The sequence below is a fragment of the Falco punctatus genome, assembly GCF_963210335.1.
Source record: "Falco punctatus genome assembly, chromosome: 2".
NCBI lineage: Eukaryota > Metazoa > Chordata > Aves > Falconiformes > Falconidae > Falco > Falco punctatus.
Window position 1 is genome coordinate 87067524 of NC_137581.1, and position 27515 is coordinate 87095038.

A 27515-nucleotide genomic window follows, 5' to 3' on the forward strand; every position below is an offset into this window, starting at 1 on the left:
GAGGGGCTGGGTGCATTCAAAATGGTTCATCCCTGTCATTAACTGCAAAAACCAGGCAGAGCCTGTTCTCAAGCTCTAAATGCTGGAAAACAACCCTCTGTTATTTAGCCTTTTTCTCACTTAGCACCTGCTAAAAATAGAGGTACATGCTTATTGTAGCACCTTTCTGCATTCCGATGTATTGAGTAGAGAAAGTGCAGCAGAACGGGAAACAATTAAAGCCAACATTTTGGAGAAAAAAGGGTGCACGTTTTATCTTACACAGTTATAATACAGACTGCTTAAAGACGGCTGAAACCTTCAAAGTTTCATCCTCTTTTTTTTTTTTTTTTTTCTTCACAAAATATGGTGACTGGCCATTTATATAAGATCCAAATGTAGTGATCTCTGAGGCTAGAGATATACTTTAATTGTAATTATTTCTTCATACTATTTACTTTCACAGTGGATTTTTTACAACTAAAACCACATATGTACATGTAGACATTTAAGATTTTCTTCTATGGTAATGAAGACTAATTCTGTCAGAAAACAAAATAGATAAAGCTTATTGAACAAGTCCCAACCTCTGAGCAACACTGAGAGTCAACTATAGTATAACTGTGAAACAATTTATTTATTTATTTATTTATTTTGCCTAAGAGGTATGAAGATGAAAAAAATCATCAATAGCAGATGGAAAAGAGTAAACTAACACTTTCAAGATTATTGCAGAAATATTTTAAACCAAGCAGGTTAAATTTATGTGATAAAAAGGCTTGTATCAATTTACATAAAATTTAGTATTGCTGTAGCTTGGTTGTGAACATGCTCAAATCTCTAAATTTAAACTTGTGCTTATTCCAGCAGGAGCTGTTTTCAAGGGGACTTTAAGGAAACTGATCAATGAATAAAGACAATACAGGGTATCTCTGAGGAAAGGCTGCAGGAGTAAGAAACTACTGGTTAGCTCTGATTCCATCTGTGAGGTATAAGATCTTCTGACTTTTAAGAGAATGGAAAAAATATTTTCGCATTTAAAATGAAAAAAACTTTGAGGAATTGAATAAGCAATACTCCAACTGCAAGGCTGCTTGGATCTGTTTGATTTTATGATGTTCATTATGAAGAACTACTTGATATTGCAGTGGGGACACATATATGCTTTCTTAGACCCAGGCTAGACCTTTTGAATGAAATTCTGCTAAAGTGGAAAGAGTTTGTGCTTGAATATGTCTTTGTATTATAAGTAACAAAATAAATATTGTTAAACAGAACTTTAAATTGAAATTTATTTTATTTAATTAAAAGAAATAACTGATGGAAAATATTTTTGACCCACATTGTGCACTATGAATGAATTAATACTAGTCTGTTAAAATATGATTCTCTCCCAAGTCTGAACATACACTTAATTATGTCAAAGAGAGCAGGTATGCCTTAATTAAAATTCCACATATAAAAGAACAAACTGATAATCCAACCAACCTGAAGGTATAAATGTCCAGAAATGTCTGTGTACATTGCAGGACTTTTTAGAATGCGTAATTACATAACCACAAACCAAGAACTACCAATTGCACTGTTTATGTGAATATTTTCATTAGTTAAAATAAATAGTGCATAGTTTGCATTTTGCACAGCAGATAATTTCTAAGTCAGATCTCAGAACAACATGGAAATTGATTGAAATCACTTCACTGATAATATATTTTCAGTGTGAGATACCGATCTTCCAAACAACGTTAAAATCAAAGGAAAAATAGTTATCTTAATAAAATCCTGAAAGATACATCCACATTGTAAGAAGAAATCATATTCTGGAAAAGAAGTAAAGTCTATACTTATTCTTGGTAAGAATACAACATATGAAGATTTTGTGTATTATTTACAAATGTTAGTGCAATGTTTCTGCCAATAACAAGACATTTTTCATAAAACCAAAAATGTGAGCACTAAATATGATTGTTACTTTAAAGGTGTACCTAAGGTGGCATTCAGTGCTTACAATCTAAGATAAGAAAGGGCAATTTGTTTTCTCATTCTTTTAAAGAGGGAAAATAATATTTTTCAATGGCTTAGGGATTTTCAACAGCTATACTTAGGTGAGATGGGTACCACATACAAAGTAAGTGTGACCTTTTCCAAAATGTGTGAATTTTCTTCTTGATTTTCTTTTTTTCAGCTTCTAAATCAGAATATCAGCCATTCCATATTTCACTATGAGGTGCATAGGTATGCAAGCTGTGAAGTAGTGAGGTTATCATAGTATGCATAAACAACATCAATATTGAAAAGAATGTGAATATATAATTATATCCATAGTTTAATAGTCTGTAATAGCAACAATGGTTTCCGTATAGGAGATATCAAGCCTGCCAAAGTGCATTGTGTGGAAAAATGAAGTGGGTCCTGAAGTTGGTGATCATCAACAGATGCCAAGAGAGAAGGAGAGGTGAAGAAGGCAGGCTGCTGCCTTGTCCCTCTGAAGTCATAGCTGGCTCATGCTGCCTGCCTTCAGTAATCCAGGAACTGCTACTTAATTTATGGTATTACAGTTCCTTATACATATGGCCTTGTTCTTCCAACAAACTCTTGTGAGGACAGTCTATCTTTAACTCCAATGCGTAATACTAGAAAGAGAGCTTGCGTAATGCTAGAGAGCTTTTTATGACCGTTTAGAAGTATAACAAAACTGTTTCTGTCCTTTCTCATACAGTCTGAAGACATTCTATCCTTTCTTCTCTGATAAGATTTAAGTTATTCTTCCTTTTTTAAGAGAGCAACCCGCTTCTGTCTTAAAAATCACTAGGAACTTCAGGCTACTCTGAGTATCAGTGTACTTCCCACATACTTAGAGGATACATTCCTCATATGTAGCTATACGTGTATGTCACCTCAGTATTAGGTCTGCCATTCTAATTTAGTTAGATCTGTGGTGCCTGTGACTTTAGAATTGGAGGTTCAAACATGCTTATTTGAAACAAAGAAAAGATATATTACTTGCATAAAGCAGCACAAGAAGTCTGTTAGAGAAAAGTTTAGCATCTCTCCTATCCCTAGAATTTAGGAAAGGATAATTCTCAAGAGCTCTTAATAGCGTATTTTAATTTATTTTATTTATAGAACACCTAAATTATCATTTGCAAAAAAGACTGTTTATGATAAATACCTTTGAGATATTTCTACAAATACTGTCTGAGCTCAAACTTAGTTTTCAATGTGAAGGAAAGTTTTCAGTAAATATTGTTCAGAGATAGGTTATCCACTGAAGTAATACTACTTTCCAAAATCATCATTTTTATCTTGTTTATTCCAGTCTGAGAGTATCCTTATGATTGTGTAACTCTACTCTATTACTGTTATTCTGCCTGTTTCTCCTTGCCTTTGCTAGGTAGAAGGAAGAACAAGAATGCTACTTTAATCCTCTTTACTCTTTGCCTAACACACTGAATCCTTTTATGTCAACAACCAGATACCTATGACTTCTTAGCAAAAAAATTAACAGACTGATTTCTTACTAGGCAAAGGCAGTAATGCACAAAGGCAGATCTTTAGCTACTATAGAATACTACACATGTATACATACATAACATCTGGCTGATGGATTTCATGCATTAGAGGTGGTTTTTTTTTTCTGTTTCTAGAGGAAAGGTAGTATATTCCAGGAAAGAAATGTAGAAAGTCCAAATTCCAGTCTTACTTATACATGGAAACATAGCACACAGGTGGCTCTTTTTTCTGATGGTGGCACACCCACCATAACCACACAAGGTAATGCTAATGAATACAGAGAGTTATTTTTCATAAATCCCATTCTGATAAACACATTAACAGTTGTAAACACATTACAACTTCCCATATGTTCTGAAACGTCTGAGAAAAATTGGTAATTCTTAATTATATTTTTAAATTTCTTTTATTCTAACTAAAAAGTATGTTTGGCAGAGAAATTTCAAATGTCTTAGAAATTATTTTTTTCACTCCTTGTAGAGGTGGAATTTATTGATGGATTTTTTTCTTAGCAATGGTTCAAACAAACTTCATCATTTATTAATACTGTCTGCAGACATGTTGGAGACTACATCAGAAAGATACACCATTCCATTGTTTCAATTAATTATGTTTTCATTAATGCAGTAAAGCAATCAACTATCAGTTTTGGTTTTTATTTTTAATTTGACATTTGCAACATTTATTTCTCTGTTCCTGAATTAAAGTTTAATTCCTTTTTTAAAACAAACACTCACTTCCACCCGCCATTTATTCTATATATTCTTCAATGTATGTTCAGGGCAACTCAAACTGTTTTTCACTTCACAGAGAAAAAGTAGGACAGGCACTTAAAGTGTGACTCTCTTCCTGTAAAGCATTGATTAAAAGACTTACCAAGACATCAGTACAGATGTAGTATGAAATAAGCAGTACTGTTAGTAAATCCATTTATTCTGTTTAGCCATATAATATTATAAAGATGATATGAAGACCTACGGTACTACCCAAGCTGTTTACTAATTTGGAGGTTGTCCTTACATCTGCTGGGGTTTGCAGGGGTGGAAACTGAATAATTCCCTCCATATGCGTTCATTCATTTTTAGCACATCAAAACCAGCCAAGTTTCTTTCTGTCTCTGTCTAGTTAAACATTAAATACTAAACTCCTACCTACACCACAAGTGATGAATTACATTTTTTAAACTATTACTACAAATAGTAACATGCATCTGGTTCCAATGCTTTTTTTCTTTCTCCTTTCTGTCAGTCTGAGTCTGTTTGAAATACTCTTGTGCAGTGGAGCACCAACCACAGGAACAGAAGGGATCACCTGAGCACTAAGGCAATATGTACTCTTTGAATCCATACATCATATATTGCAAACAATAATCGACTACATCCTTCTGGTATAAATCAAATTCTTGAAGACACTGTCTTTGCTTTCTTCATATGACAGTGTGTGGATCTTTACTGTGAGGTTAATCATTAGATAGTAATTGCCTGTTTGTACTGGCCAAATAAATCAATTCCATACAAAAAGAAATTATTAAGAGATCCTGGGTATTGAGCTTAAATAAATATTATTGATTACATGAATTCTCTCAAGACAACATAAATAGTATGATTTCCAGACTAATCTACTAGAAGAAAATTACAAACCATAATTCACTATAATTTCTGATAATGTGGAGGGCAAATGGGATACATCAAAATAGAAAGCAAACTTTTTATCATAAAAATTGCAATTCAGCTTAATGCACAACATAAGTGCTGTTACTAATTATCAGTTTGCAATGTATTTATATATTAGATACTAAAAAGGAAAAAAAGAATCACCACAAAACTCCTTCTTTATGGTTTGTTTCTTGGCTTATTGGGCATTTTGAAGGTGCAAGAACTTACATATGCAACCATCCTTGTTAACCATATGGATTTAGTTCACCTCCAGTTTGCTAGGAATCCATTTCTGCTTTCTTTTAGGGAATAAACTGCTGAATTACACTATATTACATAGATCATTATGTACTCTTTTTTTCCAGTGTCATCCTATAATTCTAGAGATTAATTTTCTACCTTAGGTTTATGTTCAGCTGTATGCTTTACATGTTTGTAAAACAGAGGTTAGAGGTCTGCTGAGGAATTGAAATTTTAATGGACCACTCTTCATACTGTTCTGCTTCTGTGGACATTACTATTACAGTATATATTTTGGTTTCATCTATCGTGGATTTTACATATTGATATAGTAGTTTTTAAATGCAGATTATATTAAATGCATCTTCTTCAATTGCTGTTTGCTAAATTATGGAGTTTATTTGTTATGTAATTACCCTGTCGAACTTGATACTTCAAAATGTTTTTGAAGCCAAGAATAAATGGATTAAAAAAGTAATCAGAATAATGAAAAACATGTTAATTCATAACCATGGCACATGACAATTGAAATCAGGAAGTTCTTGAACTATAAACTACAGGAAGCTTGAAGAGAATACCAGGGGGAGAATGCTTCAGTCATGCACTGCTCAAACACTATTCCTTACATACCTGTCCCCAGTTGTAATTGTCTCACTGGGCTAGAGCTACTGCTGTCAGGTTGTAGCTACAGCTATTGTCATGTCCAAAGGCATTTAACCACATGAAGAATATGATAGACTTAATGATCTTATTTTCTGTTTGAGGTTGTGCTTACTGAAGTTACCTGTTCCTTGACCACATTTTCCACCCAAAACCAAGACCTACCCAGAAGCTTTGGAATAAACCAAGATTCAGGCTTGTTCAAAATATTACACATACTACTATGAAGTATTCAGGACAGATTTAATGTATCAGCCATTTATATCTAAGCACACAGCAAAGTTTTGTGTTAAAAATGGTATATATAGGTACTCAAATACGCACAACTCAAATCATGATATTCAATGTTTTTTCTAAATATAAAAGATAGAAAGAACCTGTAATTACCTGTAACTGTTAATTCCGTAGTTCTTCTGACAACAAAGAATCCATATTTTAACTCACAAGTGTAATTTCCAATGTCATCCTCTCTAACTTCCCGAATGACAAGAGTATCCTTTTTAAACACAATACTTGATCTCCACGTCTTTGACTTGCATTCCTGTTTAAAGATAATATAATACTTCAGTGATTGTGTTCTCACACTTAAATCGGGCTACTGTTGACAGTGCTGCTCAAAAGCAGGGTGACTAGGCAAGACCCTGGGCTAGTTATGGACTTCGCATACAATAATTGTCTTTAAAAAAACAGTTCAATTAAGTGTTGATTAAAAATAATAATAATAAAAAAAACTATAGATTTTTTTCAGCTTATCTTGCCCTCTGAAAACAAAAAGATTTGATACCTTTGGTGTTTGGTGTTTTGGTTTTTTTAACATTAGTTTGCTGAGGGGCTCCTGTTTAATTTACTTATTTTCCATTACAGTTATATCTGTGATCCGTGACTGTTAAATTACCAGTAGCTACAGGTTGCAGGTGAGAATTTATTTTTTGCTAATATATATTTTTTAAAAAATATAATTAAAAATTGTAGAGAAACAGAAGTTAAGCATGACAAGAAATGAGAATGTTATATGTCTTTCCAAGGACTTCTTAGAATCAAAGCTCTCTGAAGTCTTTAGTAAATGTGAGTTTTGTATCTACAAAAAGAGTTATTTTTTTCAATTAATACTACCAAAACATTACTTTTTGTGCTATAAAAGAAAATATACATTTTTGCATCCATTATTCTTAGGTCCCTAAAATGATTAACTTATTTTCACTTAATGAACCTAGGTAATATTTGAAATAGCTTGGAATATTTTTTGTGTTTGTAGGTTTTCTAATTATTTTTGTACTGCAAACAAAAATATTTATAGGGTATTAGAAAAAAGGATTAGTGCTTTTCATAAGCAAAATATCTTTTGATTGACTGACATAAAATACTTGGTTATCTTAGCATAATCATTGTTTATATAGTAAGGAGTTTTGTTAAATGTTAAAGCATAACAGGTTCTTTGAGTTCACACAAATACTGTCAATGACTCCTAAAAAGCCAACCTTTTGAACACTTGTTTAAGAAGCAAGCCATAGTTTTAAATTTGATAAAGCTTCAGGTACAATTGTATTATCAACAAAAAATCCAATATGAGTATAAGCAGCTAATTAGTCACATACCTCTAATATTAGACATACTGTTATTTAATTCAGCCAGAATCCTTCTAGGCCACAAGTATTTACTTATTAGATAACATAGTCTTGTGTGCTATATTTTAAGGCATTTATGTTATCAGGTAAATTATCAGACTTTTAAAAATAAACAGAATACATACCAGTGCATACTTAAGATAGGACTTCCTATATACACAGATGTCTGTGTAGACAAAATACACAGTATCTAAATTTCAGATTTACTGAACTGTCTGGGGACTAAATTGTGTGCATTACAGTACTGAGATACTGCATATTTCCTGCAGATGGTAAGAAAGCCAGAACTCAAGCTGTTGTTCATGGAAGTTCTAGGCAGGCAGTACAGACAGCACTACTTGCTGCCTATTCCTGCCTATTCCCTATTTACTATTCCTGCCTATTCACTATTGCTACCACTATTCCACAGGCAGCACAATTTGCAAGAATTTTACCATTTGCAAGAATGATCAGTACACAGTATTAAAATCAAGTTATTGATAAAAACAATTAAATTACATTTGCAAGTAAAAGCTAATAAGTAAAGATCGAAGTTTTGGAAGACTTTGCTGAATTCTGTGCTGCAAAATTAAGCCATCCATTCAGATAACAGCATGCATAGATATCCTATATATATTTTTCCAAATAAGTCTTTTGCCTCAGTTTTAAGAAACACTCTTTTGCCTCATATAGCACAAACAGTTGCTCAGTTGCTGTATAAGCAGCTCACATGGCTTCACCTTAGCATATCAAACCAACCCAGACTGGTAACACTTCTTTTTTAGCCCTTTTGTTAGAAGAAAGTTAATTCTTTGCAACATCCATAAATGGATATTAAGAAATTACCAGCTCTAATGTTTAGTAAAGGAAGCATCTGAATTTCTCTCTCTTAATTAATTCTTTTCTATCCTTGATTTTGTTGTCTGTTCTTAACAATTTTTTAAACAATTTAAGCTTTGTATCATATTTAGATCATGAAAAACATAAGAACATTACACAGTATCTTGCTGAAGGTAAAAATCTTTTGTATTTCTTACCTTATACCAAAGAATTTCAGGCTCCCTAAATGGAAATAAAAAATCCTCAATTTCAGGGCATGAGATTTCCTTGCTTTTGCTAAGTTCAGCTTTTTCAAAATATTTCATCTTTGAATTGTAGCAGAGTCCAGTGTCATTCTCACCCACCGTCAGTGAAATGGACACTTTCATACAGTAAGTTGAGTTTCTGTAATGCAAGAAAAATAGAAATAAAAGTCTAATATGAAAACAAAAAGGCCCCTAAATGCCAATATACATGACATTGGTTTTAAGTCATTATGTTCATTCCAAGTAAAAGACAGAAAATCAGACATTGCACATTTTTTTTTGTATTTTATAGCTGTTCATGATAATTTTACCACATTCTCATCCACTACCTACAATATTTAAAGGCATTGGTTGGCCTTACTCCATGACAAAATGTTTCTCCCTTTTGTCAGACTTCTCCTAACGTTACTGTCCTTACCGTATATCTGAGAACAATTTCCCTGAAAGTAAATACACAACAATAAAAGCTCCACGGATTTACCAGTGAAACTGGAGAGCCAACTTTCTGACAGATGTTACAACAGCTGTTAGTGTGAACTGATCCTGTTGTAATACCACAGGTAAATGCCACAATGTAACTTAAGCACCACAGCAGGAGCCACATTTTCATAAGATCTGAGCATGCTTTAAAGTGAAAGTGGTATCCTTTGCACAGTCTTTAATTAAAATTAGTCTTGTGACCCTTCCAATTATAGAATAAAGGGTGTTTGAACATAATGGAGTGCTACCTTGTTTATCTTAGACTTTGATCCTCATACTCCCCAGCCAAAATACTGCTTCTGTATTACCTACAGCCTTCATTAGTTTGGGCTCTTTCCTGAAACTTGTTACTTCCTCTGCTGTTTGATGTTTGTACGTACGCCAGGCAGCCAGAGACTGGGGAAAATTGTCTTCCTTCTCACACTTTGCTATGCACTTTAATTAGGCTTAAAGGCAAAATTACTTGAAATGATTTACTATTTTTTTTATTTGAGTTTCCAGGTGGGCAGCAAATGAGTGCATAAAGTTGAGTACTCCCCAGGAACACACTGACAATGCAAGATTTCTCTCCTACTGTTTTGTAAATGTGTTTGACCCCTGATCTGCTGAAAGAGGATCCTGCAGAGAGCCCTGAGGAAACATTCATTTTCTTGTCTCCATTCTCAGACTCTGTGAGCTGATAGCTGATTTACAACAATCTCCTGTGTATTGGATATGGGGAATCTCAAAGATGGCTACATTTTCTCATTCTCTTTAGATTTCTTAATATCTGTTTCCTTTTTGTGTTCAAGAAGAGGGGACAGAAATGCTTAAAGACAAAGAATAAAAAAAAAACTTGATTCAATTAATTCTATAGTCCAATTTTTTAAAGAAAATGTAAACCTGAAATGAAGCTAAACAAGTAACTATCAAATTAAAGAATATTCTTAGAAATATAAATTCTGAAATCAAATGTCATTTACCCATGCAGCTAAATCATGGACTTGTAAGGAAAACATCACAACATTACTCCCTTATAATGAGCTATAAACATAATTTACTACCTTGTTTAAGAATCTGACTGTATAAAGCAAATAAAGTTATTTAAAGTTTATGTAAAGCACAGAATGCATCCAATGAATACAGATATCTTGCTGCTTTTAAGCTATTGAGGAGTCAACCACCATTCTTACCTGTACATACAATTTAAAACCATACAGTTCTTTAAAGAATGCATTTTCATTACTGTACATTATGTTATTCCTCCATTAATGTCCTATAATGTTCTAATTTATTAATGTGGCTTTATTATTTATTTATTATGTGGCTTGAAAACATAAAAATTCACCTAAGTAATTTTTTTTCCAAATTGGTAAAATTCTCTTTCTCTGTTCTTGAAAGACCTATCCCTTAAAAAAAAAGGGAGAAGTTCTAACCAATCTGTTAAGTTCGGAGGGTCAAAAGTACATTAACTACATGGGAGGATTCTGTTACTGGATGACAAGGGGCAATAAATAGGCAAATTAATTTTCCCATCTAAATATTCTCTTTTATTCCTTTTACTGTGCTTTAACATAATGTTGTGTTCATGTTACAGAGATTTCTAGAAGTACCTGGGAGGGGGTGAGGTGGGGGTCACAAAAAACACTTAACAGTCATCTCATTCTCTGAAGAAGCAAGCTAAGTAAAATTGTCTTATATGTTTTGTGTTTTTTTTTGTCTTCCTTCAGTATTCAGAGTGAATTGGCCAAAAATTCCAATTTATGTTTTGGTCTACTAAACGCTCTGTTCTGCAACAGTGCCAATGTCAATTGCCAGAGCTAGAATTCCTTCTGAGGCACATCCAAGTTTCCCTCGCAATAGCAGATCCTTTACCAGATGCAGCTTAGGCTTCCTGTTCGATAAGAAAAGCAGTATTTTGGAAATATCTTATAACGTTTAAACCCATTGTTTGAAGATGTTGGTATTTAATGACTCAAAGTTGTGTGCGTGTATGATTTGAGTCATATATATATATGTGTCCTGCAGACAGAAGCACAAATTGACTGGGCTTTAAGGTAATTATGTTCTAAAGTGCAGCTATACGGTACTGGAAAATTTTGGGTAGATTCTTCGTCAGCTTGGTTCCTTAACAGAATTTATTCTCAAAAGCCCAAAGTACTGTCATAAGAACCTAAAGCTGTGGATGCCCCTCAGTGCCACAGACTTTCTTATTTTGGTTCTAAATGCTAACTGCACTGTCATTCTGACTCATCTTGTACTCTGTGTCAGAAACCAAGGCTGTTGGGATGAAACAAAACTCAAAAAGTAAGATATAAAAGGCAAAGCAACACAAAAAGCATGAGAAAAGGAAATTAAGGTAATGGGCTCACAGAAATGGAAAAGAGAAAAAAAAATTAAACAGTCCCCAGGTAGGAATGAAGAAGAAAGAGAAGGTGAGTTTGATTGCTGATTACAGCTGGCACATGATGGATACAGTAGATGTGGAGCCCCTCAGCTAGCAGAAAAAGTAGCAGGCAGCAGAGCCCTCCAGCAAGCATGCACATACTGCAGAGGGTAAAAAATATTCATGTGTTAGAACTAAGAAAATTATCCATATGTCTTTTACTGGAGGCACCAGATCAAACTAACAAACAAAACTCCTATAAGGAAATTTTATAAGCCAGTGGAAACTCAATGTTACATTCATTATTAAGAGCAAATGCTACACTTTTTCTCCTTTTCTTCTCCAGTGTGGTCCAGACTGTGGACCTTTATCATCAGGTAGCTACACTTCAAAGCAGTACCAGTCTAAAAGTCAAAATCTGCAACAGCTACTTAAGTAAAATTCAGACAATGAAAATCACACAGGTTATGAATAAATTATATAGGGCTTACTAGAACTCTATGTATTTCCTCTTTCTTGTCCACAAGCTTAAGTTGCTTATTAGAACTAGAAAAATACTCATCCATCTGCTACCAGTGATGAACAAAATTTTTTTTCATATGGTGTGACAGAGGCTGCCCCATTGTTTGACATGGACTCACGCAGTCATCCGCACCCTAATGTGTCATTTATACACTACTGGTCTATAAGTGTTAAAGCACAAACAATGTGGTGGAAATCATATCTACTAAATATATTGATTTCATTACAGGTCTTTTGTAGCCATTTATCATCTTTAAAATGTAAGGGCCCAGGAGCAATGGATGTGTGACTGAAACTTGCGATAACAATAGGACAGAAAATATATAAATATCTTAAATTCTCAGTGACTTCTATATCCCAGTAGTAGTTGCTCTAATGCCCAGCACCCCATAGTTCCCTTGCATATTCAGTGGTTTGCCTTTTTTTATCTGATACTGTTTAACGTCTTGGTTGTACAGCTATATGAAAGCATATAGAGCACTCTTTACATAAGAACAGAAGACTTCCACTTTTTACCCTTTTCTCTGATTGAAATGACATCCACCTCACAAGTTCATTAGTACCTGTTCTAACTTAATGTTAATTGATCTGCACCTGTCATAGATATACATTCGTATAGGATATCTGTCATATAAGATACCTTGATATACAGACCCTGTGATAGTGTGGCAGAGTGAAGAGTGGAAAAGCTCTACACAGAGAACTGAAAGAATTAAGTTTGCAGAACAGCACGAAGTATGGAAAAGTCTGGTAAAGAAAATAAAAGTATAGTTGAGTAAGGAGGCAATCTTGATAAAAAGCAGGAAATTGTAGGTTAAACAACCACAAATACATCCACATTACAAAATTTCTTCCTTCTCCAGACAGTGACCCAGAAGTCACAGCAACACCCTGAACAAACTACTTAATTTATGATCCAAGTAAGTAGTTTCTAAAATAAGATCAATGTTTATTTACAGTCCTCTGAGTTTCTCAATTACTATTTACAGCTATATCTTCCTTGAATTAAATGGAATTACACCAATTTGTAATAGATGGGCCTCTGCAATACATTATTCTTACAGAAAAATTCATTAGGTAGACTGCTTTTCAAAAATCCTAAAATTGCAATTAACTATTTCTACAAAAAAAAACTTAAACCTTGAAACAGTTCTTAGCAACCAAAACTGTCATGCATTCATCAGCTCAAGTAACTGCTTGATGTTGCTTCTTTGAGAAGTAGGCTGGAAAATAGATATATGTGTTTCATGGGTTTTGCTTAATTGAAGAGATGATGATCAAAGTAGAAAAAAACAAAGGAATGCATCTTGTGGTTTAGGTATCTAGAAGCATGGCCCACCTTATTCATGTGGATCTCTACACAAAGGAAAAAAATCCAACTAAAAAACACCGAAAGGAAAGACTGTGTGGAAAAGTGTGGCACTGACCTGCTCAAGTATCTGTCTCCATTGTTATTCATGTCTAGCAAAACAACAGCTTGTGAAACTTATTACAAAATACCTATGAAATCAGCAGTAACCAAAGATCTACAGACTACCAGCATGCAACAGGTAAAATTCTCTAAGTATTTTCAAGATCTTAGCTTTTGAGTATTTTTTTCATATCTGTAAAGGCAAAAAAGTATATCATATCTAAGTATTTTTCTTTTGGTCCAGCATTGTGATTATGAGGCTGTCACAGAGGATACACTTCTGATCATTATCAGTCTATATAGTAGCAGAGAAGAAAATATCAGCTGTTTAATCATGAATGGACCTGCAAATACAGAACTTCTACTGATTGATAGAAGGGCGAGATCTTGCCTATTCGAATACTTGTGAAGTGGTTCCTTATTGAGTACAAATGATAAAAGCATACAAAAGATAAAAGAATAGATCTGAAAATCTTATTTCCAATGGATTTTTTCTTTTTTTTTTTTTAAAAAAAAAAAAAGAAAAAAAAGAAAACAAGCAGAAATCTGTACTGTAAATCAAAATACCCATGAACGGACACAGACCAACTTCTCAAACTTCAGACAAAGGTCTATACAAAGAAGAGGTTTGAGAAGCTTAAAGAAAGTAGAAATTTTGAAGTGGAAAGCTTGAGAATGAGTAAGATCAGATTATCTTTGTTGGTTGTTTTAATTTCTTTGAGAATTTCCAAAACCTTTGCATTTAAAAGACATGACAAAAACATATTCCTACTTCATAATATCAGTTTATAAATCTCTCTAATACTAAACAACATAAGACATAACATTAATTCACTCTTAGAAGCAAGATCTCAAAAATACTTTGACAAAGAAATAAGATAGGACATTGGAAAACTCTTCACAGTAGCCTGTGAAGACAAATTTCACACACAGCTGAAAATTGACTTTGCCTTATTCTGCTCCATGTGAAAGAATACAAGGAATATTGATTAACTATATTTTTCTAGAAAAACAGGAAACTTGTCTTCATGTTTACAGCATTAACATATACCTCACTTCTCTTTTTACTGGTAAGTATACAAAATTCTCTTGTAACTGATTTATACTTCTCCTTTTTGTACTTCTCTTGAGATTTCATGGCTTTTGCCTCCTGCATTTTTCATTCTATCCTATATTTCAACTGTAAACATAAATTGATTACATGAAAAGTATCTCCTCTAAACTTGGTGAAACAAGTAGAAAAGAGACGAAAAAGGGATGCTTTTTTCATTCTGCAGAGAAAAAGAAAAAATCTCCCAAAAATGGCATTTGACCAAGCAAGTTATCATTTCACAGTATTAGGGAGGAAAACACACACACACAAAACCTTACTGTTTAACTTCTGACCCATCAAAACCCATTATGAACTATTTTTAAAATAAAAAAATAACAGGCAGTTTACCAACAAAATAGTAGAAATAAATCTCTTTACAGATTACATATTGAGTTACTGTATTACATTTTTTGTCAGATAGGCAATAGACAACAGCAAACATCACACTTGCAGATCAAAAAAAAAAAAAAAACCAACTAAAAAAGAGAGTCCTGTATAAAAGATACATATCTTTTGTTTGTGAGCCCATTGTATCAATGTCATCAGGAATATTCTGCATGTCACCTTCATAATTTACCTTTTGCCAGGCTGCTGAGTTTTCCATGCCACTGGAAGATACAGAATCCCACAGTACTGGATGTGGGATGTCTCTATGTATTTTTTGCCCTTTTTGATGTTTTAGAAACTATCTGGGGGCAGCAACTTATGCAGCAGAAGAAAAATCAGGGAAGGAAATTATTCCAGTATTTCTAAATTCTTCCATATTAAGTATCTGCAAGACTTTTTTGCTCTTCCTATAAGATGTTGCAGTTGCATTTTCATACACTTACATATGCTTTAAAACTTCTAAAATAATCTTGAAAATAAACACTGGTCAGCTCTGATGGTTGCAGTAGTGCCAACACCATTTTGAAATTAATACCTTCATAAGCCTGCTACCATGCAAAAAACTGTTCCTACTTTCCCTATATCATGCAAACTATTAAAGAAACCCCAACCAAATACACACAGGTATAGATGAGAAATTCATAGGCAGTAACATCAAAAAGTTTGGTGCTTTTGATACAATATGTTACTACAGAATTTTTTTTAATATTATTGTACGTAGTCCAACGTGGCATCAGTTACTCTAATCCAAAAGTGTCAATACATCTACATAACATTAAAACACAATGAATGATTACATTAGGATAGAAAAGACATGTGCATTTTATTTCTTACTGTTATATTCAGTTTTGTGTATAATACTGTTATAATAGGTAGCACACAAAAGATTAAAAGCCATTATAAATTCTATATAAATACAAAGTAAAGGGAGAGGTGACAAAATTACTAGTTAGCATACTGTTCAATGTTTAATAGTTGTTAATACACTAGAGGCTCAACCAAGTTGCTAACTTCTGTGTCTAGTAACAGAAGAATGAATAATCATTCTGAACGTAATCTATTTCATTTCTTATAAAGATAGATAATAGTCGCGACGGAGGGAAGACACAGTCACTCAATATGAGTGACCAGCAGACTTCGTTTATTGTACTTTACAGTCACCTTTTATGCCTTGTTATAATTAGCTCATACATATTACAAAAGTTAAGCTCATTATTGGTTAGTTGCCTAAATACCAAGCCCGCCCCTAGTTTCTCTTCTGTAGTTACCTGTTCCCACCTGCAACATTCTTTTCCCACCGCAATCTTCCTGATATTGTGTAACAAGAACAGCCAAGGGGAGTGTATTTTTGCTTTACTTCAGATAAGCTGAGAGCGATGTGCATTTTTGTCCAGCCAGCTGGACTATGTCTATGTGAACTTTTTCAGCTAGCCAGTTATCCACAGATAATGAAGACAAGCATCACAGAATATTAGTAATTGCTAATAACCTGTTGATAAATTAGGTTATATTAATTTTATACTATTATTATTATATAATGTAAATAATTATTATAAAAAATTATTACTAACTTTTCCATACATACACAAATGTATCCTAACTCTAATTCTGACTTGGTACATTTGTGTAGGACCACTAAATTTAAAAGTCTAAAGCAGGAATACTATCCATCTACTGATTTACAGGTTTGTGTTGCAGCAGTTGAAAGTCTGTTGGGCAGGCAGCGTCAGAAACCAAGAATCTTAGTATTAAAAAAAGACTTTTTTTTTTTTTCTCCCCATGATGTCTAACCTCAGATTTTGCCTTTTTACAATCTGCCTATCTGCTGTAATGTGGTTGCTTTGGAAAAATGGCACTCAGTGACCTGTATTAGCTAAAATGGCTGTGCTTTAACTCACTTAACACATGATACTTTCGGGGGGATTTTCTGTTTGTCTATTTTTATTTTTTTTTTCTGAACAAGGTAATAAGAAGAATTGACAAGCTAGTCAGTTAATTGTTCCCTATTCTGTCCAGTCACAAATGTTCAGAAGTGTAAAATTAGCTAGAACCTTTTGCTACATACAAGTGAACCTTTTCATTTACCTATTTTATTCAATAGATTTTCATGCACTTAAAATAATGGGATCTAAACCATACAAAATACAAAAACAGGAAGCAAGAATCTGTTTGGGGATTTTTGTTTACGACAACAAATCCATTTAAATCAAATCTATCTGTAAAAGAAATTAAATTAGCAGGTAACTTGTCAGAGAGAAAAGAACAGGAAAGGAAGAAGAGACACAAGGGGGAAATCAGACAAAAGAACACACACAGAGCAAGAATACTTTCTCTAAACTTTAGCACTTACAATATTGGCATCTACATTTAAAGGAATTGCTTAAAGAACTAGGCACTTAGAGCATAATTTCTTTATAAAATAGATCTCTCAAATGGGCCAGATGTATTACCCTTATGAAATTCCGCTTTTTTCCTGCATTGAATAAATTCCAGTAATTGTCAATCTCCTCTTCAGACTCACCAGAGAGAACCTGGTGGTGGATTTATACAGCTCTGTACTCCCCAGGCAGCATCCTTCATCATCCCTATTCATGACAGGAGGGAAACTGGGACTTTACCTGTTACTTGTCCACTCCAGTGCTTTATCATGCATACCCTTCACCAGCAGGATAATTCAGGAGAGTATAGTGTATAGTTTATACCAAAGGGGTATCCCAAATGTGGGACTAGATAGAAGCGCCCTTTGGAAAGTCCTCACCACTCCCCTAAGGAGAGAATTTTAACCCAACCCATGTTTTGTTTCCTTGTAGTGTGCAGCCAACCTGGTTTCTGTGTGAAGAAGCAGTTCTCCTCATTAGAGGTGTACAGGATAAGACTATCTTCATCTAGTGCACAAAGGCAGCATTTGAAGAAGGGATGAACAGAGCAAATAGACCTCTGTTGATCCTGGTATTGATCATCAGGAACAACAACTGTCTGCAGTTCTTCATAAGTTGTAATTGAACCGCAGTACAATAACGATACCCTCAAATGCAGCCAGACCCTCTAACGAGGTTTTTCATTTAAGGCAGCCGTCTTAAGGCTTTGCATTCCTCTGCATACCCTTTATTACTCTTTCATTTTTAAGGGATGTAATAGCTGTACTACATGGTCTGTCATAACACTGCATTTTTGCAGGGTATAATAAACACAATGACTAATCAGGAATTTAACTGGCAGCAGAGGAGACATATTCTTTCAGTGTACATCATGATAACAAATTTATTTTTTTCCCCATTTAGTAGCATTACTAGAAAACTAAAAGCTTTGCATTAATAGAGATCAGTTGTTTGTACTGAGTTATGTTATAGTATTATGCTATTTACCAGGGTAAACCAACTGGAGAGCAAACAGGAAGAGAAAAAATCTCTTTCCCGTTATAACACAAGCTGAGTTGGGAAAGTAACTTTATTTCCAACTCCTCCTAATCTGACATTAAAAAAGAAAGTCTGAGAAATGTCTTTTCTTCACAGTATTTTACATTTTAATAAGTAAACTTGGCCACTGACGTCAATATTCACTTTCTATAAATGGTCCATCCCATTTCAGAGGAAAACTTTTGTTGACTTGATTAATTAGTTTTTTCATGTTTTTGCAGACACAATTCAGTCCTTTTTCAGTCCAAGTAACTTCTGTTATTTAGATGCCTGAGAGCTGGAAAGAAAAGCATTCATTCAAGAGAAAAAGAAAAACATGTTATTGATAAGCTACTTGTGCTCTTGGCCAGTGGCTCCAAGGGCTCTTTGTGAGCTTTAAAACTTTCACACACAAAAAAAATTTTAAAGCCTTTAGATAGCAGCAGGGTTGTCTGAGGACATGCCTGAGGCCTTGGGTAGCATGGGGAGGGAGGAAGGCCAGCATACCCTACTGCAGCCACAATTGCTGCCATGCAGTGAGGTCCCCTTGGTGGCAGGGTCTGATGCCATCATCTTCTGGCTTCTGGACCATTTGTTCAGGACAGAAGCTTTCAAACCTTCTATGCAAGGCTCCCTTTTGTTATTGTTGTTTTGTTTTTCTTTCCCCCAAACTCTGGGATGGCTGCTTCCCACACTCCCTGGCTCTGATAGCTGAAATCACAGACTGTTTTTTCCACAAAGCTTCCAGAGCCAACAGAGCAGCAAGTACTGGGGCAGTGCTGCAGGAGTGGGAGAAGAGAGAAGAAAAGTGGAGGGAGGTGGACAGAAGCCAGCTGGAATTTTCCTCTGTGCCTTAGAAATTATCCTCTGCTTCCACACCCTGGGGGGCCAACCCAGTTTGAAAACTGCTTTTGACCTCAGTTGAATTACATAAGTGCTGATTTCTTCCCTCAAGGGTCACCTAATTATGTGCATGATACTATGAAATAACCCACTGCACATGAGCCTCCAGGATTATTTGAATATCAATGCTCTGCAAGATACTTGTTTTAATATGTTTGAATTAGTCACACCAGAAAATATTGCTCGATTTTAGTGCCCACTTCCATCCTTGGAAACCAATACTTTCACATTTTATCTTCTGACACAGCTGGCATATGCTGCCATCCCAAGTTTCCCCTCCTTTCCAACCCTGCCAGAAAAGAATGTCAAAGTACGTAGTCTAACTGCGTTAGAATAATGCTTTCCTTGTGTTAGAGAGATACTGAGTGATGTGAAAAGCCTTTCATTGATGTTCTGAACAATAAAAATGAAATACAAATTAGACTTTAGAAAGGGAATTTAATTTGCTCATCCTTATGATACCTTAAAGCTTCTTTTGTGACTAAGTAGGAAAAAATATATGTGTGTACACTTTTACGTTATTGACTTTTCCGTATGATTTCTTTCTTTTTTAAAGCATAAGTGAAACTTAGCACGTTGTGAGAACTGGAATCAATCTGACATTGATTTCCACATTGTAATAAAATCTCACTTTCTTAGTACAAAATACTTGAACAAAATTAAGACAACAATCTTAATTAAGAACTCGCACTGTTAATTACATGGAAAGCAAAATTGCACAGAATTAACTAATTTCCCCATAAAATATTTTTTTTACAATTAAAGTATCCTTCATATAAATTAAAAATAAAAATAAAAATCTAGACTCTCACAGTACAGGAATATCTAAATATTCCTATAGTGTAACTCTGTACTGCTACAGTATAGAAATATATACCTAAACACATTTTATTTGAAGTTAAATCTTTCTTTTAATAAGTTTAAAAGAAAGCTCTTATATTCTTGCAAAATATATTCCTATACTCTACATGTCTATAAATACATATATGCATAAATCAGTCATATGGGTATATCAGGGATTCCAGTAATTTTAAAACTATTCAGAAAGAGTGTGTGATTTAAGAAAGTAATCATATAAAGGTTTTAAAGCATAATAATGCTATACCTAGATGTTGTGCACTGTGAGTAAAGCCCAAGTTTTACAACAACTTTCTATTAAAATAGCAGGTGTGTGAACTCCTTCAGGGAACAGCACTAACATACGGATTGCAGGTAAAAATGTTTAAGGTGGTTAAAAAGGATAGAAATCAATCAAAAAAACCCACATTTTAATGCACAAGAGTATATAGGCTGAGTACAATATGGATTACCATTACTCTGAATTTAATAGTACATTTAATATTTTAGTGATACTTACAAATTTAGTGCTGGATTAGCTACTCATTTCAGTGAGGTTTTCCAGGATTGTTAGTGAAGAAATTTTGGGCCAGTGAGTCATAAAGTGCTAAAATGGAGACATGTCAGAATGATACTAAATGTTTTCTCTGCAGCAGATCAATGTATATACCCAAAGGAGACAGAACTATGAAGAGCTGTGCAAGTATACCCTTACAGAAGCAAATCCCTTTAGCTTTCTACAACTGCAGTAGGGAGATAATACCTTAGCATGAAACGCTTCTAGGTAGACTGTCTCCTCATAATTCAGGAGATTATCGCGCTTGCTTTTTCTTGGGAACCAATGATCATGAAAAAGAGTAAATTTTATGCCTTGCTCAGCACCATAATGCCAGAATAGCAGAAATGCAGTACTATGACTTCTTTGGAAAATAAGTTAACAGAGTTTTATTATTCCTCCCATTACTTTAACTTATAAATCACAGAATAACAAAATGGTAGAGGTTGGAAGGGACCTCTGGAGGTCAGCTGGCCCAACCCTCCTTCTTAAGCAGGGCCACCTAGAGCTGCTTGCCCAGGAACATGTCCAGATGTATTTTGAATATCACCAAGGATGGAGACTCCGAAACCTCCCTGGGCAACCTGTGCTAGTGCTTAGTCAATGACACAGTAAAAAAACATGATTACTGATGTTCAGAGAGAACTTTCTGCATTTCAGTTTGGGTCCATTGGCTCTGGTTCTGTCACCAGGCAACACTGAAAGGAGCTTCTTTGCACCCTTCCTTCAGATATGTAAATACATTGATGAGATCCCCCCTGCACCTTCTCTTCCCTAGGCTGAGAAGCCCCATGACTCTTAGCCTCTGTTCGTAGGAGAAATGTATTGGACTTTCTCAAGGGAGCCTGAAACTGAACACTGTACTCCAGGTATGGCCTCACCAGTGCTGAGTAGAGGGGAAAGATCACCTCCCTCAATCTGCTGGCAATACTTTGACTAATGCAGCCCAGACTGTCATTAGTTGCCTTTGCTGCAAGGGCACATTGCTGGCTTACGTTCAAATTGGTTTCCACCAGGACCCCCAGGTCCTCTTCTACAAAGCTGCATAGATTGTTATTCATGGAACATCTGTTTTCTAGGGGCTTTTTTACTGGCAGGGGGTGGACGGGAACTGTTAAATGAAAATATTTTTCCCAAGGATTTATATAAAAGGAACAGAAAAAAAACCAGTTGGTATGAGAAGGGGGGGGGGGGGGGGGGGGGGGGGGCGGGCAGCACGGTAATGGTTACTTATTGAAGCCAGAGACCCTTAAAATTACATCTAACATTTAGTGCAACTGTCTGTGCCCAAGCAGCTGTGCCTATGCAGAGTTCTGCATTCAGGAACAACTGTTACTACATCCTGATGACTCAGAAGGTCACCAAATACTGGAACATCTTTACCATCAAATCATCCCTTTTGCAAACGCAATCCACTTTCTTTTATAGTACTAAAACTAAAAGCATTATTGGAAACAAAGTTGTGGAATGCCTTTTCTCTTTTTCCTTTTCTTTGCTTGATGAATTAGCACAAATGCAACCTACAGTTCTCAACTAGAGCTAGAGGAGGACAGATCCTGTCATTCAGTCTCAAATGCCCAGTTAACCAATTTTGTTCAGCTGTTAAGCAGCTACATAAAAAATATTCCTTGAAGGTTTCTGTCCTGTTTCTGAGTGACTGTCCTGTTTCTGAGTGATTAGATATTTATCTCTTGCTAGCTCTGTATGAGTGTGTTTTTTTCTGAATAGAGGTTTCTCATGTTCCATTATCAGTTAGTCATTAAAGGTAGATATGGACAGAGATAGCCAACAATTATAATATATATGACTGATATTAGAAGAATGACATTTGCACATGAATAAAATTCCTCTGAAATTGTAACTCTTTCCAATATCTACCCAGTCAAAATGGGAATAGGTATGACATGCTTTGAAAGCAGACACTAAAAAAGAGAAAAATCATCACATTTGTTAGGTTACTGCTTCAAGGCTAACTTTTTCCTAGCATACTGATGCCACTTCTCCAGACTCCTGGAAATTCTCAAAAGAAATTGGATTACAAGTCTCAATTTAAAAAGTAAATTATTCAAATACTTATGACTGTTACATTTGTTAAACAGTTTTAGTTATTCTTGGTTTATACCTATTTTCCTATGAAGAAACAAGTCTGAAATCAGTCAGTCTTCTCTACCAGAAGCAGAATTAGAGAGAAGGTCTTTCAAGTAGTATGACATCCCACAGATGAATGTAAGAGCCTTGCTGTGTGCATATTGAACTAGAATTTAAAAGAAAGTACCACTGCAGATAAGTCGGTCTTCGGCAATGCTTAACTTGCTACCAAAGCAGAACGTTAGAAATGTGCAAGAACTTGGTGAAATTTATACAACTGAATACCTCAGGGCAAGTCCTGAATTCTAGATTAAGACATTTCCATGTTGAAAAGAGAACAGGATTTGAAGAAACAGATTGATGAACAAAGTAATATAATACAATTTGGATGTGTCTTTCACCCAAGGACCATAAAGTACATGGGAAAATTATTTATTAGCTGGTTTTGGCTTTGTTCGTATGGACAGCTTTACCACAAAATAGTTTCCAAAATTCCCTTAGTGTGATATGCATTGTCACAATAAATATTTTCAGTTCACTCTAATTTTGAGCTTCAAAAGGTAGTCCTGATCTGCTTCAGGCTGTTGCTTAAGATGAGTTATGGAAGCTCAAGCAACTGAAACCAGGATAGAAATTGTATTCACACCATGTTCATAACAACAGCATCCCTAAAACCAAATAGAAGCAAGCTAGCACTTTCACACACCCCAGCTACCTACTCTGGCGAGTGTTGAAAGTGTTAGTTCTCAGTGCAGACTCCAAAGCTTCTTTCCAGTCTCCCTGTCTGCCTTTAAATGTACTAAAAGCCATCTTTATGTCCACATGTTCAAAGGAAAGCATAGAAAAATGATCAACTTCACAGAGAAGAAGACAGAGCTCCATGAGCCTTTTTAGGTAAATGTTATTCAAGGATCCCTTGGAACTAATTTCTTGAAGCAGCTAGGACAGCCAGAGGGGCACACTGTTTGTTGCAAGGCTCTTAAAGCACAAGTGAATTGAGACACCACGTTAATTAATAAGTAATCCCCTTCTTCTGCAGTATCTCCAAATACATTCATTCTTGTTTTCCTGATCATCTTAACATGATGTAAAACCCAACAGCTGCGCACCTTCACTTCTCTCAATGCCAGGTTCCTATCTCCAGTGACCAGCCCCAAGCAGAACGTGTTACATTTGAGAATTCAGCAGAGCCTCGCGTTTCAAATATATGAAACCATACTATTCTTTGTCTCATATTATCAGCCATCAAGGTAAATAACTCTGAGGTAAAAAATGAAAAGATTACGGAGGCTTCAGATGCGGCAGTGAACACAGGTATGAGGATAAGGCACAGCCAGGTGCCAGACACCACTAACTGTATACTTCCATTTCCTCATTTAGTTTTCAAGCTTGCTGCTACTTCTCATCCTCAGAAGTATGAATCATCTAAAATATCCAGACATGAAAATCCAAAGCCATGTGAACAGTGACAATATGGACGTGTGAAAGCATTTCTACACAGACAGTGTTTAATAATTTTACCTAGCTAAAGCATGCCTGTGTAAGCCATTTTAGTATGGCAAAAATTAGTTTTGCTTTACACATTATAATTCACATCTCAAACATAAAAGTTAAACTGAACAAGTCTACATGCATTTCAGATTATTGAAAGTCACTGGCTATGCTTTTTCACTTGGACCCTGGCCCAACCTTTATGCATCAGTGTCTTTGTACAGCGCCTTTCAGCACAGATATGTGAAGGACAGTAGCAGAGACCTCTCACATATTTGTTTCTTGGTGGTGGTCTCACAGAGAAGTCTACTTAATTTGTCAGAAATGCAGAATTTGTACTTTGACTTGTCTGGCTGCTTCCTTCTGTAGCAGGACACAGCTTCCAGCTAGGCTGGTGCTGCCAGCTTAATCATCTGCTGTTCTTTGTGACCTGGCTTCACCCCCAAATTCCTCACAATCTAAATATAGGAATAGCTGTATAATGCAGTTTAGTTCAGTTTATAAATACATTATGGCTCAAAACCGTGCCATCAGTTTGTATAATTGGTAGAAAATTGAATGAATACATAAACTCCTTCTGAATGAATATTTAACCTATATTGTCATTTATGTACCACATTCTTTGTTTTGTATTTTTTCTTTCTGAAATCTATTTCAGTCACAATTTTTTTCTTCAGATTGGGAAAGAACAAAGAGAATCTGCAAAGTCCTGTATTGATTAAACATTTTGTCACACCTTTCATAGATGAATTCTTTTGCAAGTATTTTAACATTCAGAACAATTTGGGTTAGACAGCTATTTTCTTGCCATTTGTTCAGAAACATGACTTCTGCTTGCACTCTTGATGTCTTTGTTAGAAGCAGCTGAATCCAGTAAGCAGACAGATGAGAAGACGGTGCAGCTCTGAGCACCAGGTTCAGCCAGCAGCCAGGCTAAGCATGCGTACCCCGTAGATGAGTGTGCACACACACATGCATGCACACACATGCTTGGACACACACACACACACGGCTAGTCACACAGACACCTACACACAGTGCTCGCAAGAACTTGAAGTTCAGAGCTAGCCCCATCCAGTTCCTCCCCTCCAGCTGACCAAGCTGATGTCAGCTAGTGGAATATATACATATACATCCAGACAACACGGGTGCCTCCAGCAGCTGGCCTTAGACATTCAGTCCAGGAGTTGGCCCCAGGTCCACTGCTCTCCCCAGCTGTTGGTGCTGGCATGTGAGGTTCGTAGCCCCCACCAGCTGCTGGAGCTCAGACATCTTATCCTGCTCACCATCCAAGCCAGTTTGAAGTTCACTAACATGTGCCAACGCCTGCTTAGCATAGACAGCACAGACAAATGGAAAACAGAAACGCCCTTTAATGAGATAGGGCAGACTACAGGGCTCAGACAAGTGTACTCACCATCAGCCTATTTACAGTGGGCAGCCTTATCTCCTTTTCCCCCTACCCCTTCGTCTATTATCCTCTACTCCATCCTTTTCCCACGCTTGTTCTCAACATACTTTAGCCTCTTTCCCACCTGTGGTCCTTCCCCTAAATGGGGAATGCATCACCAGAATCTCTTCAAAATATCGTTCAGCAATATTTTTTACATAAACAAAAAATAATTTTTCTTCCTGCATCCCATAGTAAATCCCAACCACCCTTCAGCCTGAAGGCCTTTCCAGGAAAGAACCTCGCCAAGTGACTTCTCTGAGTGGCTCTCCACTGACTGGTCGTGGGTGTTTCCTACCCGTCACTGCTCCTCTGACCCTCATTGAGCCTTTGTGTTTTTCATAATCATCTTTAGGTACTAAATAGTCTGTCTAACTTGATACTATATGTATGACAGCAGACAAGGTATCAGCGAATTTATGTCAAAACTGAAGACTGTCAACCAGTTCTCAGGGATGAGATGGTGACATTCTTGACAGGCCACTAATGTCTTCCAGGTCCCCTTTGCTTTACAGCTGGGTCTTTCCTTGTGTATCTTTCTAAGTGGTCTCTTCTGCTGGCTTAGTCACTCCTTTGGACAAAACTCCCATGAGGTTTATCTCTATTTTTCAATAAAATCTTCACTGTCCCTTCTATGCTAATTAATCTAAAGACTTTCAAATAATGGCATCTTGTGGTAAAAATAGTCACAGTTTGTGAGTGTGACCATAATGACTTTTGAATGTATCATATTCTGGTAATCCTGTTGTTTTATGATTTTCTGAAACTTTCCAAAATACAAAGCAAATGTACTCAGAATGTCTAATAATTTTCTACATCTTCCTAGGACACTTGAAATACATCTGTTTTCTTAATGTCCAGTTTCACAGTAGCATTTCTTCTATCTGTTTTCTCTCTGAAAGTTATGATTTTCTTTTTACCTACCATATTTACATGCACTCTATTTCAAAAATCTGTTTGTTTATCACTATGAATCACATTATAAATATATAGATAATGTATCAATAGAACTTCCTCAAGTTCTACATATTCTCAAATAATATATGTTTTAGTGGTTAAGAAAATAACAGAAATATTTATCTTCTAAGATAACAGCTTTGGAGCTGCTACAAACAAAGCAAATATAAAATAGTAGCAAAAATACCAGATAACATTTCAGGATAGCATAATTATAAATGTCACCAAGAAATTGTACTGTGAGGAGAGAGAGAGAGAATATATAAAAAAGAATCTGAAAAATCTGTTTCTTTCTGAGCAATTTGGTTTTGTTTTTTTTAACAAGTCTTGTTATGTGTAATCTTCCATTGTAACTATGGAACAGCAACTACTACTCCATCATACTGGAAATTTTTGTATATTTTCTCTCTCTGTCCTATTTTTTTTGAGGAGAAAAGTAACTCATAAATATTTCAGTTTCCAATTACTGAAATAAAAAGGAACACTGAAATGCTGAGATCTTGAATAAGAGCACAAATTGTAGTACACCAAAGCAAATATGCAAGGAAAGGGGTTTACTGAACTGTGCAAGGCACAGATGCAACAGAAATGTTTTGAGGCACATGATTCTGAAGGCCTTATATTCTGCTTCCTTCTGCTAGTTGAAATTTATGATGGATTTTCATTATTATTAAGATCAATAGCAGAAGTCCTACTGTCTTCAACCTACAGAGGCATACTTTTCCTTTTTACATGTATGCATTGGTGTTAGCGACAAGAATATCATATGTTATTGTAAAATGCATTAACAGAATATTTGGCCCTTAAGAATTTTTTTGCAATGTTCTTTGAGGATCCACATAAA

General features: G+C 35.3%; 1 protein-coding gene across 1 annotated transcript in view; it reads right to left on the bottom strand.

Annotated features, from left to right (window-relative positions):
- Nucleotides 1-27515, bottom strand: part of IL1RAPL1 (interleukin 1 receptor accessory protein like 1) — a 777597-nt gene that overhangs the window by 282212 nt on the left and 467870 nt on the right. The window contains exons 4-5 of the mRNA XM_080377620.1: nucleotides 8689-8875; nucleotides 6435-6588 (exon numbers count right to left, since the gene is read on the bottom strand). Of these exons, the coding sequence (XP_080233746.1) occupies nucleotides 6435-6588; nucleotides 8689-8875 (341 nt within the window). The remainder of the gene's footprint in view (nucleotides 1-6434; nucleotides 6589-8688; nucleotides 8876-27515) is intronic.